This window comes from Lissotriton vulgaris, chromosome 10, assembly GCF_964263255.1.
Source record: "Lissotriton vulgaris chromosome 10, aLisVul1.2, whole genome shotgun sequence".
Taxonomy (NCBI): Eukaryota; Metazoa; Chordata; class Amphibia; order Caudata; family Salamandridae; genus Lissotriton; species Lissotriton vulgaris.
The window spans coordinates 363,415,122-363,442,342 of NC_141698.1; the positions used below are offsets into that span (position 1 = coordinate 363,415,122).

A 27,221-nucleotide genomic window follows, 5' to 3' on the forward strand; every position below is an offset into this window, starting at 1 on the left:
AAATTCATGTATGTCTAATTCATCTATTGCTTCTTACAGCCGGAGTGGGAGAGCTCGGAGAACTCCTGCGAGATATAATGAATTTATTAGATATATTTTTTTTTTGGTCCTTTATGAAAAGAGTAAGGTGATGTATTTCTATTTGTATTGAATATGTAATGTTAATGATTCCTGTGTTGTGCAACTTGGAATGTATTCCTGTTGCAGAATGTTGTCCTTTGAATGTTTGGAGTCTTCTTCTGTCTGGTGCTCGATGGGTTTCTGCAGTTGCCTGTTGGACTCCGGACTGAAGAGGTACTCCTCCTGTTGGTGAATCACCTAGTGAATACAACTACTTAATTCAACTATATTTGGACTATTGAAATGATGTTCTGCACGGCCCCTCTTGGAAGTTCGCTCCTCATTGTAAAATGTTGTATATTTGCCTGTATATTCCTCTCTCCTGCGTACTTTTTTAGAATTTGTGTCTATGTAACCTTAATTTTTAGTCGCAGTGTCGCGCAGGTGAAATCTTTTGATCTCCAGTATGGGCTTTAACCCGCCTCTCTCTTCCATTGGCTAGCTCCATAAATGGAGGCTAGCCATTGGAAGAGATGTGTGTAAATTACTCTTTTCCCCGGCTTGATGCGATCCGTGGGCGTTTCTGTCTCTTTTTTTAAATCCCGCCCCCCACACCCTCCCTCTCGCCGAGGAGTTACACCCCTCATTGTCTGCGTTTTCCATCCTCCCGCCCTCCTCCCGTTGTCAGCGATCCATTTGTTCCCGCCTCCTCCCTGTTGTCCATGATGTCTATCCTCCCCTTCCCGTTGTTGTGCCTTGTTTGTACCCTGCACTCCAAGCTGTTGTCCATGCCTTCTCCCTCCCGCCCGCCCACTGTCCGTGCCTCCTCTCGGAAATGCCAGGGACCCACTCCACCCCTGCCTCATGCTAGCCATTGCCTCTCAGCACTGAGGTAACACACGCACACATCGTAGGCACAGCAGGCGAGTACCGGTGCATGAAGGGGCTGCGGGGCTGAGCACGCCCTGTGGTCCGAGATGACTTCCCTGAGCCTCAACTTCTCCCGTAATAAGAGCATTAGCAGGAATGCGACGTGGAGTGGAAGAACCTGTTCATAGTGTGCAGGGAAATACCGGGGCAGGGCGAGCTGAGGGGTGGAGGTCCACTTGGGGCGCACAGCTACGGGGAGTAGAGGCTCCCGTCATTGCGGGCAGAAGCGCCGCTCTGTCTGAAGATGACTTCATATTTGCGCCCTTGTATCTGTAATGATGAATGTCAACAGTCCTTACCATAACTCGGAGTCTGTGAGGAGCGTTGAGGGGTGATGTCACCCAAGCTTGTTGTTTTTTTTCTGTTCTCAAGTTGTGCCGTAAATTGCCGAAATCTTTTTCACTTTTTAAGAGCGACCCGAACTTAACCGGAAAGAATCGAAAAGACTCAGTAACCGACATGTGCCGAAATAGACGAAGTGGGCCGAGGTCTCGAAAGTTGCCGAAGTGTGTGTGTGTGTGTGGGGGGGGAGGGGCGGGCAGGCATGTTGGGGAGGCTGGGAGGTGGCCGTGGTACCAACAGGAGCGTGTGCTCGAGCTGCGGGACAGTGCACGAGCCTGGTCGCGCACCGGCGGTGGAGGGCGAGCGCGCGGACACCTGTGGGAGCGGCACACAGAGGCCGGCAGTGATGGCCGCGGTGAGAGGGAGGCGGCACCGCCATGAGGGATTGAATCAGGGCCCGTATTGCAACCCCAGCACCGGAGACCCACTCAGGGTCCACCGCAAACATGACGTCTCCTAGGACTCCGCTGGCCACCGTGAGCGAGAAGGATACCCCTGAGCAGGTGAGCTGGGAGCGAGATTGACTTCCGGGCAGGAAAGGGTGCACCTTCCGATCTGTCCCCTCCCCCTTGTGCTCTCTGCCTCTTTCTGTACCTCAGTCCTGACGAACCTTATGGTTGTTAGTCCCCCTTCAAATCCTGGGCTTTGACCAGTCCTGTATCATAATGTAAATCTAATATGTTGACGTAGGTTATGGATGCTATTGTCCATTCCACCCACCATTCTGTTTGGTTTTACTTCGCTGTTTACATCCTCGTTTGTTAACCTTCATTTACACTATATTTTAAATGCGAAACCTCTTTAACCCCTTCACTGCGGCGGCTATTCCACTGCAGTGCTTAGAGGGGTGGGGGGGCTGCGCGGCGGTCCCATGCTCGTGACGGAACCGCTCCGTCGGCACGGGGGTGAGCTGGGCTTGTGACGGAACGGTTCCGTCACGGCCCCACCCGCGCTAGAGAACGTTAGTGCAGGTGCGGAATTCGCGCCGCGCAGGCGCAGCGAGAGGGCCGTGACGGAAGCGTTCCGTCACCAGCACAGTCCACCCGAGGCTCGTGACGGAACGATTCCGTCACGAGCATGGGAAAGGTTAAACATGTTTCTCGTCAGCCAACCTTCATGTATTTTTCCTTTTGAGAACCATCTTGTGTTTCTTTCTCATCAGTAACCACTAGTGGTGTACCTACCTGCCTCTTCAGACCTCCTCCCTTGACAGTGGTGTCACTATTTGCGAATTTTAGGATGGTACAAACTGAATCACAGATAAACAGTTTGTGTGTGGGGGGGCTCTGTGTGTGGTTGGGCTCTGTGTGTGGGGGGGCTCTGTGTGTGTGGGGGGGGCTCACTCTGTGTGTGTGGGGGGGCTGTGTGTGGGGGGGGCTATGTGTGTGGAAGGGGGGCTCTGTGTGTGTGGGGGCTGTGTGTGTGGGGGGCTGTGTGTGGGGGGGCTCGGTGTGTGTGGGTGCTCTGTGTGTGTGTGGGGGGGCTCTGTGTGTATGGGGTCTCTGTGTGTGTGGGGGGCTCTGTGTGTGGGGGGGCTCTGTGTGCGTGGGGGCTCTGTGTGTGGGGGCTCTGTGTGTGTGGGGGGGGGCTCTGTGTGTGTGGATGGGCTCTGTGTTTGTGTGGGTGGGCTCTGTGTGTGTGTGAAGGGGCTCTGTGTGTGGGGGGACTCTGTGTGTGTGGGTGGACTCTGCATGTGGGGGGGCTCTGTGTGTGTGGGGGGGCTGTGTGTGTGTGGGGGGGCTCTGTGGGGGCTCTGTGTGTGTGGGGGGGCTCTGTGTGTGTGGGGGGCTCTGTGTGTGGGTGGGGATTTGTGTGTGTGGCTCTGTGTGTGTGTGTCTCTCTGTGTGTGTGCGGGTAAGGGTGCAAATGCAATAGGTCTCGCATTTGCGAGAGATTAAGCTATTGACATTGTAAATGACATTGCCATTTATTTATATGTTTTCAAAACCAACACATAAATAAAAATGTTATCATTTACAATGCCAATAGCTCTAACTTTGGCAAAGGCGAGACCGTTGCATTGTAAATGCTTGTTTTTCTTTGCAATCTATTATTGTGTTCCACGGTGCTTTTGTAATGTAACTGACCCATTGTAATGCGCTCTGACACCTTCAGGTAATGTCCGCGCTTTATGCAATTGCACAAACAAATTAAATAAATAAAGTGATCAAATGCATATACTTCCAAACATGTGCCCACGCCTACGGCGAAGAAAACATCGATCATTCAAACATCAAACATTCTGACATACACTCCACCATCCAATCAGCAATAGCTAGGCCTTCAAGACGTCAGGGAGTGACATAGGTCCCGCCCCTTCGGCAATATAGCAGCTGAAGCGCGCACGCGCTTGAGACGCAAGAGCGTGAGTGGGTGAACGCGCAACGTGGAGACTATAAGGCACAGATCCATCAACCCCACCACAGTCCTGCCGGCGAGTATCTACCTGGTCTTCCACCATGTCGAAGCGCATCATTGTCGTGTTTGGAGCCACAGGTGAGACAGAAGTTAGGAAACACTCTTTCCGAAAGAGAAGTAGACTCCATTTCATTTTCAAGCGAGAGACGCTGTCTAATTGCCCGCGGTCCCATGTTAAATGAGACCAAACAGGTTTTTGCATTCTGGACATGTGCGTTCTCTTTTGCTGTTCTACGTTTTGAGCTACCAGGTTCCAGCATGCACGCTGCTGTTGCCAAAAAAGCAAGGACTGGAGGATGCTGATGAAGTTATGCGTGGTTTAAACCCAGCGGACGAAACTTTACATGTTCTTTTGAATTGGTGTCACTTAGCTGCGTGGCTGCCCACAAAACCATATTTGGCATTTATTTAAAAATCCAAATCTCTGCATTTTCTATTCTGAAAGTCTTTTGCTTGCTATAATGTGAGAAAGATGGTCGTATCGAGTTTGGTGCGCCAAGTTTATTGACTTTTTTTTTATTGCAGTTTTATGCAATGCGAACCTGACCCGAAGGTATCGGAGCGCTTCACATGAGCACTTGTAATCTTCCTTTTTTAAGCGCGTGGATGTTGTCGCCGTGACTCAAACCTTGAAATGATCACCCCCTTCTCCTCCATGCAGTCCCCACTCCAGCTTCCCACGCAAAACTCCGTGGCTCGCCGTATCCATTCTACCTCCATCCACGCGCGTATATACACTCCATACCACATAATCGGTTCTCGGAAACGAGCTGATGCTGTTTGTTTCGCTGCCTCGAGATCCGCTCTTACCGTGAGGTGTCACCCAGACCCCGTTAGATAAACCTGTGACTGCTTGTTCTCGATACATTCGTTCGCTTGTAGGTAGTTTTTGTTTTGGCCAGAGAGCAGTACATTTAATTAAAACCGGTGCTTTAAATGGGCCGGTACTGAATACCGGCACTTCGACTTTTTGGGCCGTCAGTACGGGCACTTCTCTGTAGACCAGGAAAGTACCGGTACCCTGATAGACGGCAGGCTCAGGTTAGTCATCTCCTCCAGGGCGGGGCAGGGCTTCCGAGCATTTTGCAACTAAATGAGCCGTGAAGTAGCCACTCTTTTGCAGAGTTGCTGCTGAAGATTAGCAGCGCCCATTTCAGTCTTCTCAAACTGCAGGGGTTTGAGTGGGCTCTTGTCACGCTGTGATTAACAGGGCCTCTATGCAGACCCTGCACGGTCAATCTGGTGTGCCGCGATGAAAGTGCTTTAGCGCCCCTACACCCTCCCTCAGGTGTGTGAAATGAGTTGGGCCTCCAGTCACTAATGCAGCCTCACTTACGCTGTGGCATGTACTGGCTGTAGTGAAGGGAGTGGCAGCTCATGATAGTCCTCTACCTTCGGCAAAGTCGGGTTTTTTCTTCATGTTTTTGTTCAGCACTGTAGCTGCTTCCCTTTGTGTGCCCCTCCAACACTATTCGCTGCATTTGGTAATGGGTGTGAAGTTAGCCCTGACCTTAGGCAGTGGTCGAAGTGAGGAATAAAAAGTAGGGGAACTGTGGGTGGAGAACCAGGGGGCGGGAATAACTGAAGATTGGATCAGTGGGTGGAGTTAGGAGTGTGGCTATAAATCGCAAAACATAACGATTTTTTGTACGTTTAGCATTTCACTGACCAGTTACAGATTATAACGTTATTTAATTCAAACTGTGGATAACAATGTTTATTTAAGTCCCTTTTCCTGCCCGTTACTTTTCCTGCCCCCTTCGCTGCTTTTGCCCATTACTTCTCCTTTCCTGTCTCCTCTTTTGCCCCTTCAGTGCTCCTGCCCAGTTCACTCTGTGTATAACATTGACAAATTTCACATGGTGGCAAGTTCCTCACCTTACTCTGTATGGGGAAATCTCCTCCGTAATCACTAACTCGGCATGATATGCTAAAGGCAGAGGGCGGGCGCATTGTCATTCAAAGGAGATAATCAGCCACAATCAGAATGACAATGGGCCTGCCCTCAGTCTGTGAGAGCTCAGGGAGGGGCTGCTGCAGCCTCTGGAGTTCAACAGAGAAGTGAGAGCTGCCCCTGAAAGCTGAAAGAAAACGTAATCGTTTTTAAGTTGACTATTCTTGCTGTCCCCGGCGTCCCGGGATACTTTTTTGAAAGAAGTAGGGGAACGGACTGAAAGAATTTTTAGAAGTAGGGGCACGCAGTGCCCTTCCGATCCCGCCCACTTCTACCACTGACCTTAGGGTAATGAATAACAGGGAACCTGCAGCGCACCAGGAATGAGCTCCCATGACTACTGGTGATGTATTTGGTTTGTTCCACTAAGGTCCTGTTTAGGGATGTGAGGGGGCGAAGAGATCAATGCTTCACCCGGAATACACTGGGCACAGCTGATGACCAGTTGCCTTAAAGTCTGCATGAAGATTGTGAACAAAGACCTACCTAGAGTCTGTGCTTTTGGCTCCTGGAAGTAGGGAATTTGGATTTGCCCTGCACTCCGTGCCAGAAAGGGATGCCTTAAGGCCATGTTTAGGGTGCAGGAACGTGTGCTGGACATGGCCTAGCAAGCTATGGGATAAAGGTGGCAGGATATTGAAGGTATTTGAAGTAAATTACAAAACTATCAAAAATACACCAAAAATATTTTATAACGGAATTAGGCTTGTTTCGTAATTATCTATGATTATCCTCCAAGATTGGTGATCAGTTGATGTAATAACAAAAAATGCTTATGCTGAAGCCCTAGTTAACTGGATGAAGCACAGAGGAAGCTAACACTCAATTGAACTTTTTTTAAACCTATCACAAAGATACAGATGGTTACAAATAAAATTCAGTATTCCTTAAGGAAACCCAGATTCGCCTCATTAACCAGAAATAAACTTTAAAGTCCTCAAGCTAAAGTCCAAAAATAACTTAGGACAGTAGAAATCATCTACCCCGAATTAGGATAGGGATGGAACTAAGGTCTCTAGAAGGCTCGGGAAAATGAAGGAATGTGTCCACATTGCAGAAACTTCTGTATATGTATTCTAAAAGTGAATTTGACTTGGCATCCATGCTTAATTTGTAAAATATGAAGTCCAGATGCACAAATGTTTGTCGGAGGCCACACCCACGTTTACCAGCTCCACCCACTTACTCTATTGGCTCCACCGGCATTGCTGAAAACCAGAGGTAATACCCAATCTGAATTTCAGCAAGGGAACCTTCCTCAATTAGGTTTTGATCAGAGGTAGTACCCCTGCCCCATGAACTTTTAAAAGGATAAAATCAAAAGTGCATTTAAAGCACATTTTTTGAATAAACTAGCTAAAATGACGGATGCATTGAAAAGGGACATGATTCGTGAAGTAAGGACTTAAGACAGTGATCAGGAAAGTGGACGATGACGTTATCTTCTTGCAAAGACTGACTAGTCTGTGTGAATAGGGCTAAAGGGGATTTAGTTAATATCTCTGTACTTGTTTCCTGGTCTGCTGATACTCGAAGCACTTCCATACAGACTAACCGTATTTACAATGTCTTCTCTTGCATAATGTGAATGCAGCTCCAGCGTAAGGATTTTCAGAGCCACATCGACTATTACATGTTGCCAAACAAGCCCTAGTTACCCTGGTAACAAGGCACTATAGGACTGTTACGTTTGCTGCCAACTTGTTTGTAGCAGGGCATTAACTTAACAGCTGTAAGATATCAGCACCCTTCGGATGTGCAGATTATGTTTGTGAGAGATCTAAATTCATTACCTCGAACCCCACTTTACTGTCCCTGGTCCAGATTAATGAATTGAGCAGGTTGCTCTCCAGAGGAGGGAGACGCAGTGGAGATCCTCTGCCCTAGCAGCATTACCACATGTATCTGGAAAGCTTACGTATTTTCAGAAACTCCAAGAAACCACTACAAAAGCATGGTAGAACCCAGCCCGCCTGCGGGTGGCTGACCCCAGAGAAGAGTCACTAAAACACACAGTACCCGGGATACTGGGCACAGCAAGTACGAACTCTGCCTATGGTGGAGTGTCATCGTGGGAGGATGTGAGACATGTCTGTCACCAGACTTGCAAATATTGCAAAACCCAGTCCAGGTCCTCTTAAACGTGCATCTTATGAAAGTTTTAACTCTAGCATTAAGTTAAGAATATATAATTGCTCTATTTGTACAACATCTTCTTGTGAGGGAGCACAGCAGTGACCTTCCTCACAGAGATCAGTGATGACATGAACTCTTGGTGCACACTTTCATTACTGCACTCAGCCCACATGTGATTACTTTATAGGTTAACGTTTCTGGGAGGACCAACTAACTCTCTGGCCTTTGTGTTTACTTTTACTGGAAAGGTTATATGTTTATCGTTATTTACACTATTCCTATTTTTGCTAATTCACCACAAAAATACCTCTATGCAGTACTGGAATTTTATTGTGAAGTCCAAGAGATGGAGGCAATTTCGCAGTTTTAATTGCACATTGTGTATATTTATGCATGTCTGTACCAAAATATTGTGCAATTGCACATTTAATGTTTTTGTGTTTTTTTTCTCAATATGAAAAATAGCTTTCCTCGCTACATCCCATACCAAATGCTGGTTCCATTCATAAAACTAGTCATTTCCACAAGTGCAATTTAACAATTGGCCTTGGTGTGTATCCGATTGTGACTACCATCAAATCCATGGTAAAAGTGAAACACCATCCAGTATTAATCTTGCTCCTTTATTTTCAAATATTTACCTGGCCTTCAGCGCTCCTTTTTATTCGGTCTCGCCTATGCAGCAAGCATGCGCTGCATAGAGACCTAATGCCATCGGCAGAGCTTTTCCAGCAAAGAAGTGCACGCTGTGCATTGCTTGCAATGCAGACGTGTGCACTTCTGGAGATTTCCTTGCGGGAGCACACAGGGCCATCTGGTGGCACCATATGGTCGCACACTCCTGCAAGGATATCGCACATTGCGTGCTCGGGCTGGGCAGCACGTTTTTTTTGGGGGGGGGGGGGGGAGGTTTGCTGTCAGTTCCCCCGGGGCACAAGCAGGCATCCACTTCTGTCTTTTTGCTAAAATCAGCTGTTTTGACAGAAGTGGATGCCTGCTTGTGCCCCGGGGGAATTGCAGGACTACTCATCGGTACAGAGTCTCTTGGTTTTTAATCATTGCTTGGAGTCGAAGTTCAGAGGAGGCCTGTGATGGAAGGACTGGCGTGTTGGCCTCCTCTGCTCTTTTGATTAGCCGGCTGCCTCTCTGAAGAGACCCACCCCCCTTTGAAGGACAGCGGGCGAATGTGATGGATTTATCGTCTGAGTTGAGCAAGCATGGGTGAAATCCATTTAGTCACAAACTAGAAGATAAGAAGGTAGGAATACCCGGGTGCTTTGCTTCAAATTTATTTTGAAGAGTGCTTCAATTATACTTGTGAAGTAATTGCAATGTGCACCACTTAAGGCCACCGCCGTCTATGCTGGATCGATGGTTCCAAATTGGCAATTTCAAATAATGGGCATTGTACTGAAACCACAGCCTGCAGTTGTTTATTTTGTTTGTTGATTTTCTTAGTGTCCGAATTGTCTTCGCCGGGCTGTTGGATCAACCAATGGAGAGAAATGGGCTGCGCTCTGTCATTCGTCTGGTTTGTTGCTACCTGGCAGCTGGTTTGTTTGCAATGCGCCTTTCTACATTGCCAAGTGTGTTTTCAAGGTCGCCTCTAAAATCTGCATTGCCTCATTAAGTCTGTTGGCTTTTCATTAAGTAAAGCCTTCCGCATAGGTTTTTGATGGCGCTGTCAGGAAGTACGCTGGAAAGTTCCATCCTGACACAGGACAGCACCTGAGGTCCGCTGCTGTCATGGCAACTATGAACAACCTACAGCAACACTTGCATTAAATCTCCGAATACTTAGTTATAGAAACAATTCTTGGAAAGTTTGAAGTGGGTGCGAACTCCTGTGATTAGTCGTCAGCGGTGCCTGAATAATATAACATTCATCTGACATTCATTAGTAATATCTTTTTGCAGGTGTGCAGATAGAAATTGACATTTCCGCGGAGCTAATCACTATTCATATTGTGCTGCAGTCCCCCTCAAGTAGTGAAATGAAGTCTGAATTTATTGCAGCTGTTCATCTAAATAGAGTAGTCCTTGGGGGACTCTGATGTGCTATGCATGTATCAGATAGCCAGGTAAGATGTTGTCTATTACATGCATTGCACAGTTAACTGTTGTGTTGGAAGCATCATGATTTGATGAGATTGACTATTAACTTACATAGGTTAAAGGTGTGACCGTGGACATTATTGAAAAGTGTGATTGTACCAAACAAATTCTCTTTTGCTGAAGTGCTATGGTTAAGCAATCAGAACAGTGGTCGGTGGTTTAAGGTGTAGTTGCTTCAGTAAGAAATTTGACTTTTACTTGCTTAGCTTACGATTTATATATCCCCCTCTCACCCTCTCCCCCCCTCTCCTCCTCTCCCCCCCCTCTCCTCCTCTCCCCCCCCTCTCCTCCTCTCTCCTCCTCTCCCCCCCTTCTCGCTCTCTCCCCCCCTCTCTCTCCCCCCTCATCTATCGCCCTCACTCAATCTATGGCCCCACCACAGCATCACTCGGGGGCACCACAACATCACTCGGGGCACCACAGTATCAATCTGTGCAACCATTCAACAACTGGTTCAAATATGGTCTCTCAATGTTTCAAGCTTTATTACAAATGTCACAAAAAGATGGTAATATTTCACTTCTGTTCACTGTTTTATTGTGATGAAAATCCAAGAACATAATCTTCACAAAAAATAAATTACAAAACTTTAAGCTATTGCCATTATAAATTACAATAACTTTTATTTAAGTATTAATTATTTTTAAAAAATTAAAATCCATTGTTGTTTGTAATATCAATAAATCTATGTCACGTAAATACAAAACATGTTACATTACAAATGCTATAGGTGTCACATTTGCAAAAGATGAAAAGTATTGGCATTGTAAATGACAAAGCTATTAATTTCGCTGTTTTCAAAACCAACACATAAATAAAAAATTGGTCATTTACAAGACCAATAGCTCAAACTTTCCTAATGCGAGAACTATTGCATTGCAAATGCTTGTTAAAAATGTTGTAGTGCAGAAGCAATATGCATGGACAGAAACAGATGTTTTTCTATAATTTCCTCATGCATGCAAAAAATATATATATGTTGCCATAAATGTGTTCGTTCTACAGATCATCGTTCATTCAGAAAATGCGAGGTTTCGTTTTTGCATGTTTAAATTGCAGCTTTAATGATGCTCCATGTCCTCCCTTTCACCTTTGCCGCTGGCTCTGGCAGTCACCTACCGTATGGAAATCAGAGACCCGCTTTAATAAAGGGATTCCAGTCCCTCCTATATTATCAACGCCCTTTTAATGTTATACTAATGTTGGACAAAATGAGCATGCGCATTAAAATCCACCCCCCTGAAATCTGCTCATCATAAAGTGCAGGTTCTGAAATGTGGCCGGTGAGGTATTATGTAACATTAAATGTGCTCGTGAAAATGCTGCCTGATGGGATCGGAAAGCGGGCCCTGTCACAAAGATAGCACCAAGTAGAACCACTGACCTTTTGCAGGAATACACTCACTTCTTTGTAGGGTACTGCAGTGGGTCTACATTAGCCAGTGCACAGAGGGTGCACAACTCCAGCCAATGGTGAGTGGGGTTGCGTTACGGCTGGCAGGCTGAGGTACTTCAATGTGTATGAGAGAAAATCTATTTGCGTACCTAAACCCCAATTTTGTGGGTTATAGACGTGGCTGAACGCTAGTCAAAAAGGTTACTTTGCTTGCAAGCTGAATTTAAATGCTAAAACATCCTTAAGCATCAGATTAGGCAAGCACTAGTTAACAAACTGGTGGTTGAGTATAATGCAAAAATACCCAAGGGCAACAACAGTATTCTCTCGCTCCAACAGATGTTTCAACAACTGCTCTTATTTTTCGGGAGTAAGGTTCAGAGCTTCATCTCTGCGAACAGCTCTCCCCACGAATTGAAGAGGAATGAATTGTAATTACACCAAATGCAAAGGGCAAGCTGTCCCCCAAGACAGCCATCCATCACACCGCAGATTCCCTCAGGGACACAGAGGTCAAACATTGGTCACGGGCCTTACTCTGTCCCAGGTGGGACAGTGGCACCACGTTACTGAAAATGCTGAAATAGCATTAAGCAGGGTCTGCTTTAGCCTTTGTTGCCCACTTCCCGCCTTCTCTAAGGATGCCTTCACTATTTCCTTTCTGTGCTTCCCCTCATTTCTTTATAGCCACCCTCTTGCAATGAACTGTTATTGTTGCGATGCCCATTCTAATGTAGGGTCAGAGCGCTTTACATAAAACTCACATTATTCAGAGTCAATGAATCCTACAAGGGAGTAAATCCTTCTCCCTCCCTTTCCCTCCCACTCGCTCTCCCTCCCTCTGTCTCCTCACCCTCACTGGGTGTGCCCAGGCTGTGACCGCTTCCAGGCGCAGGCACACACAGCCGCACCAGAGCTCTTGACAGATCTTTAATATACCATTGGCTTGTTAATGAGGCCTTGATCACCTCTCAGCGCCCCTGCAGCCCCACTCAGGCTATGGCGAATCGCCCAGCCCCCACAGAGCAGCAGAGTTGCTGAGTGGCGCTCTGGTTGCAGACACACTTTATAAAAAAAAAACCTCTGGTATGATATCTGCAAGGTCCGCCAGGGAAGGCTTGCCGGGCCGCACTAAGAGTACCCCTGGTGTAACTGATTTCTCACCACCTTAACCCTTGATTCAGTGCCCAGGATCTAAAACCGGTATCGCTGTTGACCTTATTCTCATTTTATTGGGATCACAGAAGTTGCAAGCTGTCCCCTTATTATTATTATTTTTTTTGCACCGGTTTGATAGCCTTGGCAGTGCAGGATTGTTCTGTATGTGCTCATTGTGGTTAATTCAGTATGTTGAAGGTGGGACTATATGCTTCTTATTATAAAGAATGTACTGCTAGCAAGTTTATTAGCAGTATTTTTGAATTTGCTGCATTCTCTTAACAATTGAAATGGTAATGTAATAAGTGGTCCTCGAAGATCTCTTGGTGACGTTGTGAACAGTGCAATATGAAAGTTAAGATGGCATAGCTCCCAAAAGGGTGTGTGAAGGAAAAACCTAGTTTGGATCTATCCATATTAAAAGGATTTTGGTCAGCCTGAGCTTGGACTGAGTGAAAATGGCTGTTGGGTACCTTTTTTAAGTCGAGCTATTATAGCTCTGAACTATTGTAGTTGAAACAACCCTCTTGAACAAGCGGATTTCTCCCAATGCATGTTGTCTACTGAAGCGCGAAGCTTCGCCAGGCGCGCACTATGCTCATTCCCTCCCACTCGCTTGCTCTCCTGCTCCCCCGCCCCCCCACCCAACTTGAAAGGAAGCCTTGCACACCAACATGTCTCTCACACCACCAGACATCAAAGGCTGCTGCTCCCCCGCCTACCCACCCCCCACAGCAATGCCCATATGCTCTTGCCTCCTGTCTCTCCCCCCTCGCTCGCTTTCTTCTTCCCTCCTCTCATTTACTCTCCCTCAAAGTCGGTGGCCTCTCATTAATGCCCACTTATCTTCCCTTGGCCTGCTGCTTCTTAATCGAGTGCGCTTAATTTACCTCTGATTTTTCTCTCTCACAGCCCTCTCTCTCTCATTAATCTTCCGCTGTCTGTCTTGTTAATAAGACATGCTGCTGTTTTCTTTCTACCCTACTTTTCTCTTCTCTCATTTTCGTCTCCCTTTGTTTTCTCTCCCTCGCTAGTCCCGACTCCCTTCACTACCTTTCTTTTTTTTCCTTAGTCTCATCTTTCATTCTCTCTCGTTATCTTTCCCTCGTCTCTTTCCTTCCCCTTCCATTTGTGTAATTTCCTCCGGTTTCTTTTTGGTCTTTGTGGTTTTTTTGTTGTTGTTTTTTTGACACAGAAAAAATGAAGTGATTTGCCCAGAATCACAGGGTGCTGCTCGGTTTCAAAATCCGCGGCTCTGGCGTAAGACATCCTACGCTTTTATGGAAGAGAGCAGAATACACTACAGATTAGACAGGGACTCTTTCAATTGGCTATGATTTCTGTCGCTCGCTTTCCATTTTTTTTCTCCCATGCAATTCAATTTGAGAATGCTTTATTGACCATGCCTGAGCATTTAACATTCACAAATAAGGGTATACTTTGCATCCGATTTTAACACCCCTTTGATGGTGCTTCAAACTGGAAGGTATTTCACCTCTTCCTGCCTGCCTTGAGTTCTTATCAAAAAGTAGACTTCTTTGGATTTACGAAAGTGATGGCTGGTGTCCCCATTCTGCTTGTACTCAGACATGATGTTGAGACTCCTTCCGGGATGCCTGGCTTCTTATTTTTTTTCTCTCTATCACTCTTTCACACCATTCAACAAACTGGTTCAAATATGTTCTCTCAATGTTTCAAGATTTATTACAAATGTCACAAAGATGTTAATATTTCACTTCTGTTCTTGGATTTTCATCACAATAAAATACACTGAACATAATCTTCCCAAAAGTTATTTACAAAAGTTTACACTATTGCCATTATAAAGTACAATAACTTTTATTTAAGTATTCATTATTAAAATAAAAGCCATTGTTTGTAATAATATATCTAAGTCATGTAAGTACAACACATATTGCATTAGAAATGGTATAGGTGTTACGTTTGCAAAAGTTTACACTATTGGCATTGTAAATGACAAAGCTATTAATTTCGCTATTTTCAAAACCAACACATAAATAAAATATTTGTCATTTACAATACCTCAAACTTGCCTAATGCCAGACCTATTGCATTGCAAATGCATGTTTGATTTGGTGTTTAAAATGGGGTAGTATATAGTGCTCCACTCCTTCAGAATAGCTCTATTCCCCCAAAGACCATTTTCTGGGTAAGAGTAAACGCTGTTTAGTTCGGCTGGGCTGTGCACTCCGACCCACACAACTGTGGTTGTGGTTGTAAATTGAGACATGAATCCTCTGTTCTAAATCTTCTTCTCTTTGGATTTTTCCCAAGGGGCCCAGGGTGGCTCAGTAGCCCGAGCTCTAATCAGTGATGGCACCTTTGCTGTGAGGGCTGTGACTCGAGACCCCGATAAGAGTGCTTCCCAGGAACTGAAGAAACTTGGTGCTGAGCTATTCAAAGGAGACCTGGATCACATTGAGACTTTAAAGCATGCCCTGACTGGTGCCTATGGAGCCTTCCTTGTTACCAACTACTGGGAGCATTGCAGTAAAGAGAAGGAGGTTGCACAGGTGAGACCTACCACTCTTATCAGGGGTGAGTGCAAGGAGCTGCCCAGCCATCGGGGGTAGCCCTCTCCCTCAACCCCACCTTGTTATGGGCTGGGCAGGGAAGCACTGTACATAGCAGAGAGCATCTAATATTGGATGGATGTCAGATTTTGTGACAAACCATGAATCCTACATGGTAGGATCTTGGGTTTCAACACCTGTATTTGCTAAATCTATCCTGGTTTTGGTGTGTCTTATAGGGTAAGGCTCTGGCTGACCTGTCCAAGGACGCAGGCTTAAAACACGTGGTGTTCAGTGGTCTGGAGAATGTGAAGAAGCTGACGGAAGGCAAGCTGGAGGTACAACACTTTGATGGCAAGGGTGAGGTGGAAGAGTATTTCAGAGATATCAACGTCCCTATGACCAGCATCCGGTTGCCTTGTTATTTCGACAACTTTCTTACCTTCTTCCGACCTCAGAAGGCCCCAGATGGCGATGGCTACTTGCTTGGTAAGAGGAGGAGTGTGGTTATGTTAATTCAAGCTGTGTAGCTGGTTGTGTCGTAGGTGTTGGCCTTGCTTCTGGAAAACCATATACAAATGCTTTTATGTAATTTATGTATTCCAAATGAAACGGCGAATCGCTCTAATTGCTTTAATTGTTATGTTTATTTGTATCCTGTCAAGAAAAACAAATATATTTTTTAAAAAAACATTGTATCAAAAATGAAATCATATCCGTGTCCATCGGCTTTATTCACAGTGAGCCAGATTACTTTGGGTAATCAACTTTCAAATGCTAAATGCCTAATATAAACCCATGACCTCCAGAGATTTTATTGCTACCATAGCTGTCAGGCTTAGTTTATTTTGTGTCCCATCCTGTTTTTTTAGCTGTACCAATGGGAGACACTCCAATGGATGGGCTAGCTGTAGATGATCTTGGTCCTGTAGTAGTCGGTGTCCTGAAGGCCCCAGAACAGTTCATTGGAAGGGACATTGGACTCAGCTCGGAGAAACTGACTACTGAACAGTATGCAGCCATCATGACTAAATTCACCGGGAAGAAAATCAAGGATGCTAAGGTGAGACTTGCACCTTTTTTTTCCATTGTTCATAGCTTCCCTAGCAACACTTGTTTGTACTTTTTCAGGTATGTATACAGCAAGGTGCTTGCAGCCCACCCATTGCATAACATATGTTTGCTTCATTGTCACTTTCATTTGCTTGCTTCTGATTGGACATCACATGCTGGCTTCCATTCCTCTTTTTTTTTTTTTTCCCGGTTGGAGCATAGACCAAGTACTGATTGCTTCAGCTTGATTGTTGTCCTTCCGCAGATCACGCTTTAATTGAGGCACTACTTTATTTGTATTCCACTTTCTTGTTATCCTTGTAGAACCGTCACAATTTGCAGCTATGTTTTACTATGCTACACACACTTCAAAGAAGCCCTTTTTTCCTTTGAACTGTATGTTTATCGTGGCAAAAGATGTTATCTGCTTCCAAAAGTATTATTATTAATGCATCAACATGGGTGCAATTGCCTTCTTTTGGTAGGATTTTTTGCCAAATGTCATCTATTTTAAAAAAACATTTAATGCATGGGGAGAATAGCCGATTTGCTCAGGATCATAGCGGTGTTCTGCCAGACTTAGCAAGCATTGGTATAGTCCATGGGTATCACCATTGAGATTATTGGCCCTGCCATTGCCCGTTGATGCATCCAGCACTAATGCACTTTAAAAAACCTCATTATTACTGTCTACGTCATAGCGTTTCTAAAAATTGGTTTTAGCCACACTGCAAAGCATCCATGCTGCTGCACAGCATGGCTACAAAACTTTGCCAAAAGCCAATAGCGCTCGTTGGCAAGACCTGTTGGATTTGCCAATGTTTAAGTGTGGTGCTTTCTGGATCTGCTGCTTGCCCCGGTCTACCCCGCTTCCCACACCTCAACTAGGTTTTGAGTCTGTCTAGATCTGCATCTGTCATTGAATTTGCTCACATTTTTGACCATATGTGATTACCATTCTGTTTCTTGGTTTTGAGCTCTCTGGTTTGCATTCTTGGAAAACTAGGTTTGGTGGCTCATTGTCAACTCCTGTTTACCACGTCACTGTTTTTTACATTGCTTGTAGTACAAGTGTTAGTTGCTACTTAACAGTTGAGTATACTATTGTGGAAGAGGCTACAGCCTATTTTTTGTTACAACCTTTTTATAGTTTTACTTTTAATTGTTTTCATGTTTTGATGAGTGATTCCCAAGGGTGGTGTTTTTCTTCATACAAGGTAGATTTATGATTGTCTAATCCACTTCAAAGTCTAACTCACTCTTTATGTAGAGGGTTCTTTTAATTTTCCTTGGAAGTTCAGCAGTACACTCAAGCCTGTTATTACCATCTGTGGTTAATGCTGTACTATGCAGCTCCCCAAGGGGGTACACACCGGTCTGTGAATGCGCGAGCCGACACCGGTCTGTGAATGCGCGAGCCGATACCGGGCTCCTGTCCTCCCGCATCTCTTCCAAGGCGCTCTCCAGGCTGATTTTGTTTTTGTAAGCATTGGCTGAGCTCGCACACAACTCCCGCTTCTCCTGACCTCGCGCGCAGCCAATGCTTGTTTCAAATGTTGACATGTATGCGTAATCGCTATATTATACACTCTGTGTAAGCCTGGATCAGTGACAGGCCTCAGTGCCGTGTTTGCCTGCTGCCTGCAGTGTTGGATTGTGTTTGCGCTCTTCGTTTTCATTGCCTCTCTTCATGGCTCCGTGACAATCACCTGGAAATTCATGGCGACCGGAAGGTAAACAAGCTACTTGTGCCAGTGTGTGTGTGAGGCCCATATAAAAGGCGATCATATAATCATCCGATCCCTAAACCCGTCCATCGAGTAACGCTGCACTGCAATTCCAAAACTGAGACCCCTTAAAAGGGGACCCCCTTTCCCAGACCCTCGGTCCGATCTATGACAAACTCTTGGCGCTGCGTCCAATCATCCTAATAGTAGCCTCCGCGACCTCAGCCAAACAAAGTCCTGCCCGCTGCAGCTCACTCCGTGTCTAGCATCTGCTCTCTGTAGCTCAGGGGTCGCTGCCCTTTGCCTTCTCCAGTGCCTTGTTTTATATGCCACGGCGCCCGCGATTCTTCATTATCCCCCCTGAGGTCACCTGCGGGTTAGAATCACCCTTGTAACCAAGAGCTAGTGGCAAGACCACATGTAGAATCAGTTTATTGTAGAGCCAATTACCGAGCCTCACGTGCAACCCATCAACCGGTTATAAGAATGAATGTATGTGGCACAAAACTGGTCACTCAATGGCTGACAAGGCAGAGAAGCCACTGTACTATTCTTGGAACTGTCTCCCTGTTGAAATGTGGAGTCCTGGAATGTTACTGCAGCCATGAGGCGCTCAAGAGGATTAGATCTGTAAACCTGGGAATAGTCTCTCTGAAGTAAAGTAAGTGGGCATGCACTAAATGTCTTTGCCAGTGTTAGTGAGATGGGTCTTCTGTTAGTACATGTCGCATGCTCCATTCCTCGTACTTTATTTTATTTTTATTTATTACATTTATATAGAGCAACAGCTACCCGTAAGGGTTTCCCGGCGCTGAAAGACAATTGCAGAAAAATACAATCCAAGGGGAAAATTATTGGACAAAAAGCCAGGTCTTTACGGCTCTACGGAAGAGAATATGACATTTCTCCATCCGCAAGTCCAAGGGAAGAGAATTCCAGAGTTTGGGTCCTTGGGTAGCGAAAGAGCGACCGCCCATTCTCGAGAGTCTGAACTTAGGAATACAAAAAAGGTGTTGGGAAGAACGAAGTGAACGAGCAGGAACATAAGGTTTAACGAGGGACTGAAGATAGGAGGGGGCGACTCCAATCTTGATCTTGTCCATGAAGCACAGTGCCTTGAATTTTACCCGGTTGTCAAGATTGAGTCAGTGAAGCTACTTGAGACTCTCAGTGATATGATCACGTTTTCGACAACCACAGAGAAGCCGTGCAGCAGCATTTTGAACCAATTGGAGATGGCGCATGACCGCCCTGGGAGACCCCAGGTAGAGCACTTTCCCGTGGTCTAGTCTGGAGGTCACCAAGGCCGCCATTACAGATCTCTGGGTGTTAGAAGGCAAATCCAAAAGATTTTTCTCAACCACCTTAGGATGGTAAAACAGGTGGCTGCAACTTTGTTGGCCTGATCTTTCATAGATAGATCCTTATCTATAATGACCCTGAGATTACGTACTCGTTCAGACTTTATTAATTCCAAATAGCTGTTTGAAGCAAACTTGTATTGACCCACTTTAGTGCATGCATCCGCTGGCCTTGCTCACATCTGTTTCCAAGGTGGCAGGATGGAAGTGCAGTGATCTGTATGCCATCAGTTTGAGCTCCGGCAAGACTGATTCCGAGGTCGCTAAACTCGGTAGCATTAAAGCTAGTATTAGTAGCACCCGTCATTTAAAGTGCCAAACTGCGGAAGTGCGGTATTAGGCGCTGTATAAAACATGTATGAATCTTAAATTGTGTAAATGCTGGCTGCGTTTTCCTTCTAGTAAGGAGTTAAATCCTACATTTGAAATAATATAAATAATTAAACCTGTATTGAAGGTGGTAGTTTAAACAAAGATCCGTTTGACCTCTCTCCCTCTCCGTCATACCAACAAAGCTACAAACGCTGCTACAAGCAATCTCCTGAATTTCACCTGCTGTGCCGTCTGATCTGAATTGGATTGCAGTAGCGCATCTTTGCATCTCCTGTAGTGAAAAATTGGGGTTTCCAGGGGTCTGTTCAAGTGATGGCATAATAATACTCCACAGCTGAAAGAGAATCTGCGGTAATACCTTAAGAGCATAGCCTATCTGAACTGGCAGTGCACTTACGCAACCATTCTCTTCTATTCCAGAGCCCACATTAGTTCTGCTTCAGAGTTAACACTAAATGGCTTCAGTTTCTGCTAAATTAAATAAACAAGCATTTGCAATGCAATAGGTCTCGCATTTACGCGAGTTTAAGGTATTGACATCTCAAATAACAAAGCCATTTTTGTTGTTTTTAAAACGGAAATAAAAGGCACTGTCATTTACAATGCCAATAGCTTAAACTCGCATAAATGCAAGACCTATTGCATTGCAAATACTTGTTCCTGTTGGCAGGGCATTGGTCAGGCCTTCCACTGTCAGTTATGTTTGGAGACTGCATGTTGCATCCGTAAGGCTTTTATTTTGGTAATACAATTTTTACAGGTGTACATAAGCACATTTGTATGGCGCATACATCTGGCCAGCTGTTGCATGCTGCTTAAAATTGGTGGTGATTGGCTGGCAGTTGAGAGTAGATTAGCAACTTTTTTTAACAGTACCATAATGTGAGGTGCAGAAGCCCAGACGAAGAGCTAGTGGATGAGTTTCACAATGTGACGAAGTAACCATTCTTCATGGTAGCCATTTTCAGCAGGCTGATGGCAGAAGTCATTGTCCATTTGCTCTTATGTTTGGGGCGACCTGCAATAAAAACATATTTGGAATTAAATATTTGGGGCATTTCCAAAGAACAACTTGTGTAGTAGGCATGCGATTTTAGAATAAGAATCTTCTTCAAAGCTTTCTAAAGCTATGCTCCCTCTATTTCCACACCCATTCCCTATGTCTCAGTCTCCTAGAAATGGTGCCTTTCTGCTTGGATCAGTCAGGGCCAATATACATGCTGATCATGGCCAGTTCAATCTGGTGGTGACTCGGACTACCTGCAAGAACTAAGGGAAAGGGACCTAAAGCACTTGTCCCTGATTAGGAGAGGGCTTCAAAATGTTAACAGAGCAGAATTTTGGCCCAGGCTTCTTGTCTGTGTCCTCTAAGTTGGTAAATTTTGTGTGTCCTTCAAGGAAACTAGTTTGCCATGCATCACAATATTGATGATATTCAGCTGTGCCTTGTACCCACAGATTAACCAGTGAAGTCCTTCCACTTTAATCAAGCAAACCGGATGCAGGCGCGCTCACTGAGCAAACTGAACCCTCAAAACTGAGATCCAGAGATATTAAGATGCAATGTGCAAAAAGTAAAACGTGCACCTTTAAAAAAACCTTTTATTATCCAATCATAATTATGTATCCGGAGTTGCAACACAATGCAGATATTTATGAATTCCTTGAAGTCAGTTCTTATTTTTTTGATAAATTAAACATGCAAACAGCATGCACCTTAAAATCTTTTGCGACTGTTAAAACTCCAGTCAAAGCCAGAAAAAAATGTGTGCTGTGACGCGAAGCAATCAAGTGTGAGTTGTGTTCCAATTGAATCATTACGCTGTATGTTTTCATTCTGAACCAGTTTGTAGCAAAATTTCTTATTTGGTTTTCTCAAAATGCACAAATGCGCACCTAGGGATGGAGGCCGGAGAGAAACCAAGTATAATGGAAAAGGGGGTGGTGGGTGAAACGGAGGGTGGGTTATAAACAAGGGAAAGTGGGAGGAGAACCAGGGCTTTAGAAACCACAGAAGGTGGAGGTGAGTTAAAGGGGAGAGGGTTTAGCCTTCTGGCTAGAGCGGTGGACCTCTAAACTCTGCAACGTGGGTGGGTTTACAAAATGGGGACTTGCAGGGGGAGGGGATAGATTCGCAGAACAAATTGCATAATTAATATTCATTAGGCAGATCTCGATTTACGATACCCCCCTATGATTGGCTCCAATTACTGGAATGGTAGCCTGCAAGACTATAGGACACCTTCCTTGTGAATGTGTTCCAACACTATCTTTTTATTTAATCTTCTCCGTCTATATCAGAACTTCATGGGGAGCAGGCAGTGGTCCCAGATTCAGAAAACAATCTGTAAGGAAAATCCCTTTCATATCCATTTTAAATTGCGATTTGTTATGGTTTGCCAGCCCAGTTTTGGGATTTTGGAAACATTTTAAAATCCCAAAATAGAATTCATACATAAAGGATTTTGCAGTTGCATGATTTTTCCAAATCAGAGGGTTTCCAACTGCAACATTGTAGCACATCTGACCCGAAATGCTGTCTCCTGTTCTAAACTGAAAACCACCAGCAGTTCAAAATTGACTGACTTCTGCTTATAAATTGTTATCTTTCATCCCTTCTTCCTCCTGCAAAGATGCTTGGCTGAAGCCTCATCCATCATGGAAGGATATCACATAGTCCCGTGAGATTCCTACCGCCCACCTTGCCTGGAGAAGACTCCTCTCTTGGGGCACGGAACTAGAGATACTTCCTTCATCTCTGGTGCTGCCCATGGCCATATCGATCTCATTTCTGGTGCCAGAGGCACACAGTCATTTCTTTCAAACACTGCTATTAGTGCCACGTTCAATTTGTTGGGCCCGGTTCCTTGATACCAAAACAGTTGTATCACATATCCAGTACTTTCAGTTCCGAATCTGAAACTTCAGCGTTTTGATGAGTGGGTGACAACCTTCTCACCGAAAGCTTTAATAGCTGAACTGCAATTGAACATTTATAAGATCCAGGGCCATAAAGTAGTCAGTAACCCCAACAAGAATAATTTGGTTATCCTATCGGCGTGCAATGGTATTTCATTTATAAACCTCAGTACCGACCCAAGCTCCTGGCCCGTAACACCCGATTGCCTTATGCCTTTGAGGAAAAGGCATTGCAATGACCATTTACATTTTTTACTGTCCTTGACATGGAGCCTGCGAAGTGCTGGCGGTGCCCCAGGGACATGGTCGTTCATTTCAGCCCTACAGTGAATTTTTTAAATGTCTTGCAGTTAGCAGATTTTTAAAAATTCTTTTTATTAAGAAAAGAACAAACAAAACAATAGCATCAGGTGAGCAACATATAACATCATTGCAAGGTTTGAATTGTCATTCATACAGAATGATAAATTACAATATGCAACATTTTTGGGGATCACCGGGATTCCTGTGTTTACTTTTATTTGTCTTGACGGGGGTGTACACACATCCACGGTGACCATTCCAGGCCCCCCAGACCTTCCCCCACTTCGGACAACCCCATGTCACATACACACCCTCTCCCTAAACATACGCCAGTCTAGATCCTGGGCCCACTTGGTATGTTGGGGTGACCGGCTGGCTCCCCACAATTGAGCAATGTTACGCTTTGCCACCATACACTCCAATGTCACACACTGTTTCTGATATCCATTCAAATCCGTGGGTTCCCATATATTCAATATACATCTCCGGGCTTCCGGTCATATTTCCGCCCCCAACACTTCTGTAATCGCATCCTGTATTTTCATCCAATTTTGTATCACAGTGCCATAGGATATGCATGAAAGTGCCCAGTTCTCCACAACCTCTCCTACAGTCTCCGCTCGTCGCTCTCCCCATGTGCATCAGTCTAGGCCCTGTTATATATGATCTATGTAAGATCTTAAGTTGTACCAACCTAAGCCTAATCTGAACCGCAACCACTATGGGGTAGGAGATGGCCTCCACCCAATCTTCATCATCCAACTCCAATCGTTCCGCTCCCCACTCTGTTCTAATGCTCCCAAGTGGGTCCTCCATATTATTTACAAGCTTCCTATAGTTTAGGGAAATTGTTTTTTCTGAGAGGTGACCGTCAGGCACTCTGTCCTCAAGGGGGGAAGCCTCTGAAAGCTCCGTGCCTCTAGGTATGCGAGCGAGAAGGACATGCCTGATCTGCCGATACCGAAAGTGTTCATTTTCATGTAGGATGTATTTTTGGAGAGATTCGAAAGTCTGTACACAGCCCTTCCCCATACATCTTTAATCTGACTAATTCCGGTAAGGTCCCACTTATCGAACCCCCCTAGACTTCCACAAGCTCCCTAGCCTCTCCGAGCTAAACAGGGGGGTGGCCATTGTCAGTTCCCCTCCCAAACCTCTGGTAGCCGCGTGCCAGACATGCACCGCATGCGCTGTCTGGCCCGCCAACGTGAACTTTCCCGGTTTGGCATATAAAGCTTTAACAATATCCCCACCTGGTGCCTGTCCAGCCCATAGCATAGCCTGGGTCCCCTGGGAGGCCATAAATCATGATTCACCACTGCAAGGTCAGAGGCCCAGTAGTATCGCTTCAAGTCTGGAAGACCAATGCCTCCATCATATCACGGGAGAGTCAGCTTGCCAAATGCTATGGGGGCCCTGCCGTCCTAAAGAAGTTGCAGTTGGAGTGTCTCAATCTCCCTGAAGTAAGCAACAGGCAATGGATCCATAGTGTTTTGAAGTATGTATAGGAACAGAGGCAAGGCCATCTTGAACAACACCGTCCTGCCAAGTAATGTCATGTAGATAGGCTTTGCCTTTGCACTGTGTTAAGTTAGCATGAGCTTATTAGAGGTTTAAATGCCATTTTACCTCTGCTGCTTTTGCACACAGCACATATTTTTATTAATGCTTTGAGCCTAGTGGAATATTTTGCTTCACACGAGAATGTTTTCCCATAGTATCAGCGTTGCTTGGTAAGCTATGTCTGAACAGTGAGTGCTGAGGCCTTCAAGGTTATTTCAACACAGCGGTTGTTCGGTCTGATCAGCGCACGTCTTAGACATAACACATAGGCAGCTGTGGCCAACGCTGGCTTTTGGCGCGTTTAATAATGCACGGCGCAGAGCATGCACACGTACTTGATGAACATTCGCATGCAGAGAACTGGTGTTGAAGATGTGATCCCTTTCTACTAAGACCAGAGGTATGGGGCCGCCCTTCTAAAACCCAAAGAGACCTTCTATAATATAATATACTAGCAAGGGAGGGTAAGACTGAGGTTCTATTTAGACCTTTTCCCTTTAGCATTTTAACATGCTTTCACCCTTTGTATTTTATGAAATAGTAAATATGCTGAACCTTGGTGCTTATAATGTTTGCTTGTATTAGCCAAGATACCGCGCTCGAACACTGCATTAGAAATAAACAATTCAAACTTGCACGTGTCCTCATTTACTCCTGTTTCTGGACTGGTATGATAGTATAACGAAAGTGTTCATGTGTTCCACGTGACCTGAGGTGTTCTAAGTTCATGTTCTGGGTTGTCTCATCATTGGGGGTGTAAGAACCATTCAGATACTGATTGCTAATTTGGTAGGGGATTTTGGATACGAAGGCGAGTTTTGGCACACCCTACTACACTGAGGTTCCAAGTCTCTATGCACAGTTCTGTGTAGGAGCAGAATCCCTGCGACAGTAATGACAGGGGGAGAGCCCTCCAACGTTCCACATGTTTTCTGAGCCGACCCAAAGGGGGTTCCAAGTTATTAGCATATCTCGCCTACGGGTCTAGTGTTACATACATGCCAAGATACTTAAATCCCACCAGTTCGATCTTTATAGGGCATGACTGTTGGATCACGGGCAGCACACCCGTTATAACAAACATTACCGACTTCATCCAGTTTATTGCAAACCCGGAGTACCTACTAAATATAGTCAGGACATCCAAGAAATAACTCAAGGATGCCTTGGGGTTAGTGAGATATAACAGGATATCGTCCCCGTAGTGCGAGATTTTATCTTCCCACTCCGGTGTCCACTGCAAGCCACGTATCGACCGGTCCCATCAGATCCATGCCACCAGTGGCTCTTTCGCCAGTGCGAAAGTAAGAGGGGACAATGGACATCCCTGTCTTGTGCCCCTCCCAAGGGCAAAATCAGCTGATTTACAATTATTTACGATCACCCTGGCCAAAGGAGCGACATACAACAATCGAACCCATCCGATAAATTCCGAGCCAAAGCCCATCTTAGTCCAAACCGCAAACAGATAAGCCCATTCAACCCTATCAAATACCATAGTGACATCCAAGGACACCAAGACCGCCAGTTCCAGTATTTTCCGGGAGCCACCCAAAATCCTGTGGGGTCTCCGCAGGTTCAGGGCTGTGTTACGACTCGGCATGAAGCCAGATTGATCGGGTGTATTAGGGTTGTAATGAGCTTGACCAACCTAGTGGCGAGTAACTTCGCCAATATCTTGGGCTCAGCATTGAGGAGTGAGATGGGTCGATATGAGGAAGGGGACGTCCTAGTTTAGCCCGTCTTATGAATAACTACAATATTCGCCACCCGCTGGTCGTATGGGAGTTGTCCCAACTCTCTACTTTCTAGAAATATGGCACGTTTATGCGTTTATGCGGAGCAATTTTATGGGCATTCAATTTATATAGCTTTATAGGCACTCCATTCCGACCTGTTTCCTTCCCAGACTTTATGCTTCTAATTGCTTGCGCAATTTAATCATCCATGATGGATGAGTCTAAATATTTTCTATTGTCTTCGGAGAGGCTCCTCATAGCTATATCTCTGATCATGTCTCCATTCTCGGTCTCTGTAAAACCATTCGCCGAGGTATATACTTTATAATACTCGGAGAAGGTGTCTGCTACTGCCTGCGGATCCGTGATGCTATCCGATCCAGACCCTTCTAGGTCAGACACCATATGAGAGGCCTGCTCTCGACGTTCTAACCAAGCAATTATCTTACCAGCCTTATCCCCATGCTCGTATACTTGACTTTGTATGTCATTATGAGAGACTGCCTTTTCCCTGGAGAGGCCCTTGTGTTCATCTTGTTTCAATTTCAACAGATTCGGGTCTTCCAGAGCAGCAGTCTCAGCCACCCATTTCTCAAACTCCACAACTTCCGCCTCCACCCTGGTTACCTATGCCTGCAATCAAGGAGGACCTCACCCCGCAGTACTATTTTATATGCCTCCCACAGAGACTGTGCTGAGTCGACTGTGCCCACATTTTCCTGAAAATAGTGTTCCGAAATTTGGCATATCTCATCTTCTTTGTGGCCGGGCCCTTCAAGTGCCATGCATTAATCGGAGCCACTCTGCTAACCAATGATTGCCCGATCTCGACCTGTAACCACATCTGGGAATAATCTGAAATACCCCTCCCCAGGTATCTTGCTTCTCTAATTGTGTCTGCAATAGCCGCCGGCACCAGTTGGTAGTCTAATCTAGACATGCTATTATGTGCGGCGGATATGAGTGAAGTGTCTCTGGGTCGGGTTACGCACTCTCCAGCGATCTACTAACCCCAGCGATTCAAGAAAGTCAGGGAGCCACTTCTGTGATTGCTTATGAATACGCGCCGGGAACCTATCCACTCCCTCACGAAGCACAGCGTTGAAATCTCCCCCCTAGTACCAGGAGACCCAGGGGCAGTGTTGGAAAGACCGCACTCAAATATTTAATAGTGTCGGAT

At 45.4% G+C, this 27,221-nt stretch overlaps 1 protein-coding gene across 1 annotated transcript in view; it reads left to right on the forward strand.

The window, feature by feature from the left end:
• The first annotated feature begins 3,684 nt into the window (after positions 1-3,684).
• Positions 3,685-27,221, forward strand: part of LOC147685259 (nmrA-like family domain-containing protein 1) — a 58,556-nt gene continuing 35,019 nt past the window's right edge. Inside the window, exons 1-4 of the mRNA XM_086941152.1 lie at positions 3,685-3,828; positions 14,805-15,043; positions 15,283-15,532; positions 15,916-16,106. Of these exons, the coding sequence (XP_086797278.1) occupies positions 3,792-3,828; positions 14,805-15,043; positions 15,283-15,532; positions 15,916-16,106 (717 nt within the window). The 5' untranslated portion in view covers positions 3,685-3,791. The remainder of the gene's footprint in view (positions 3,829-14,804; positions 15,044-15,282; positions 15,533-15,915; positions 16,107-27,221) is intronic.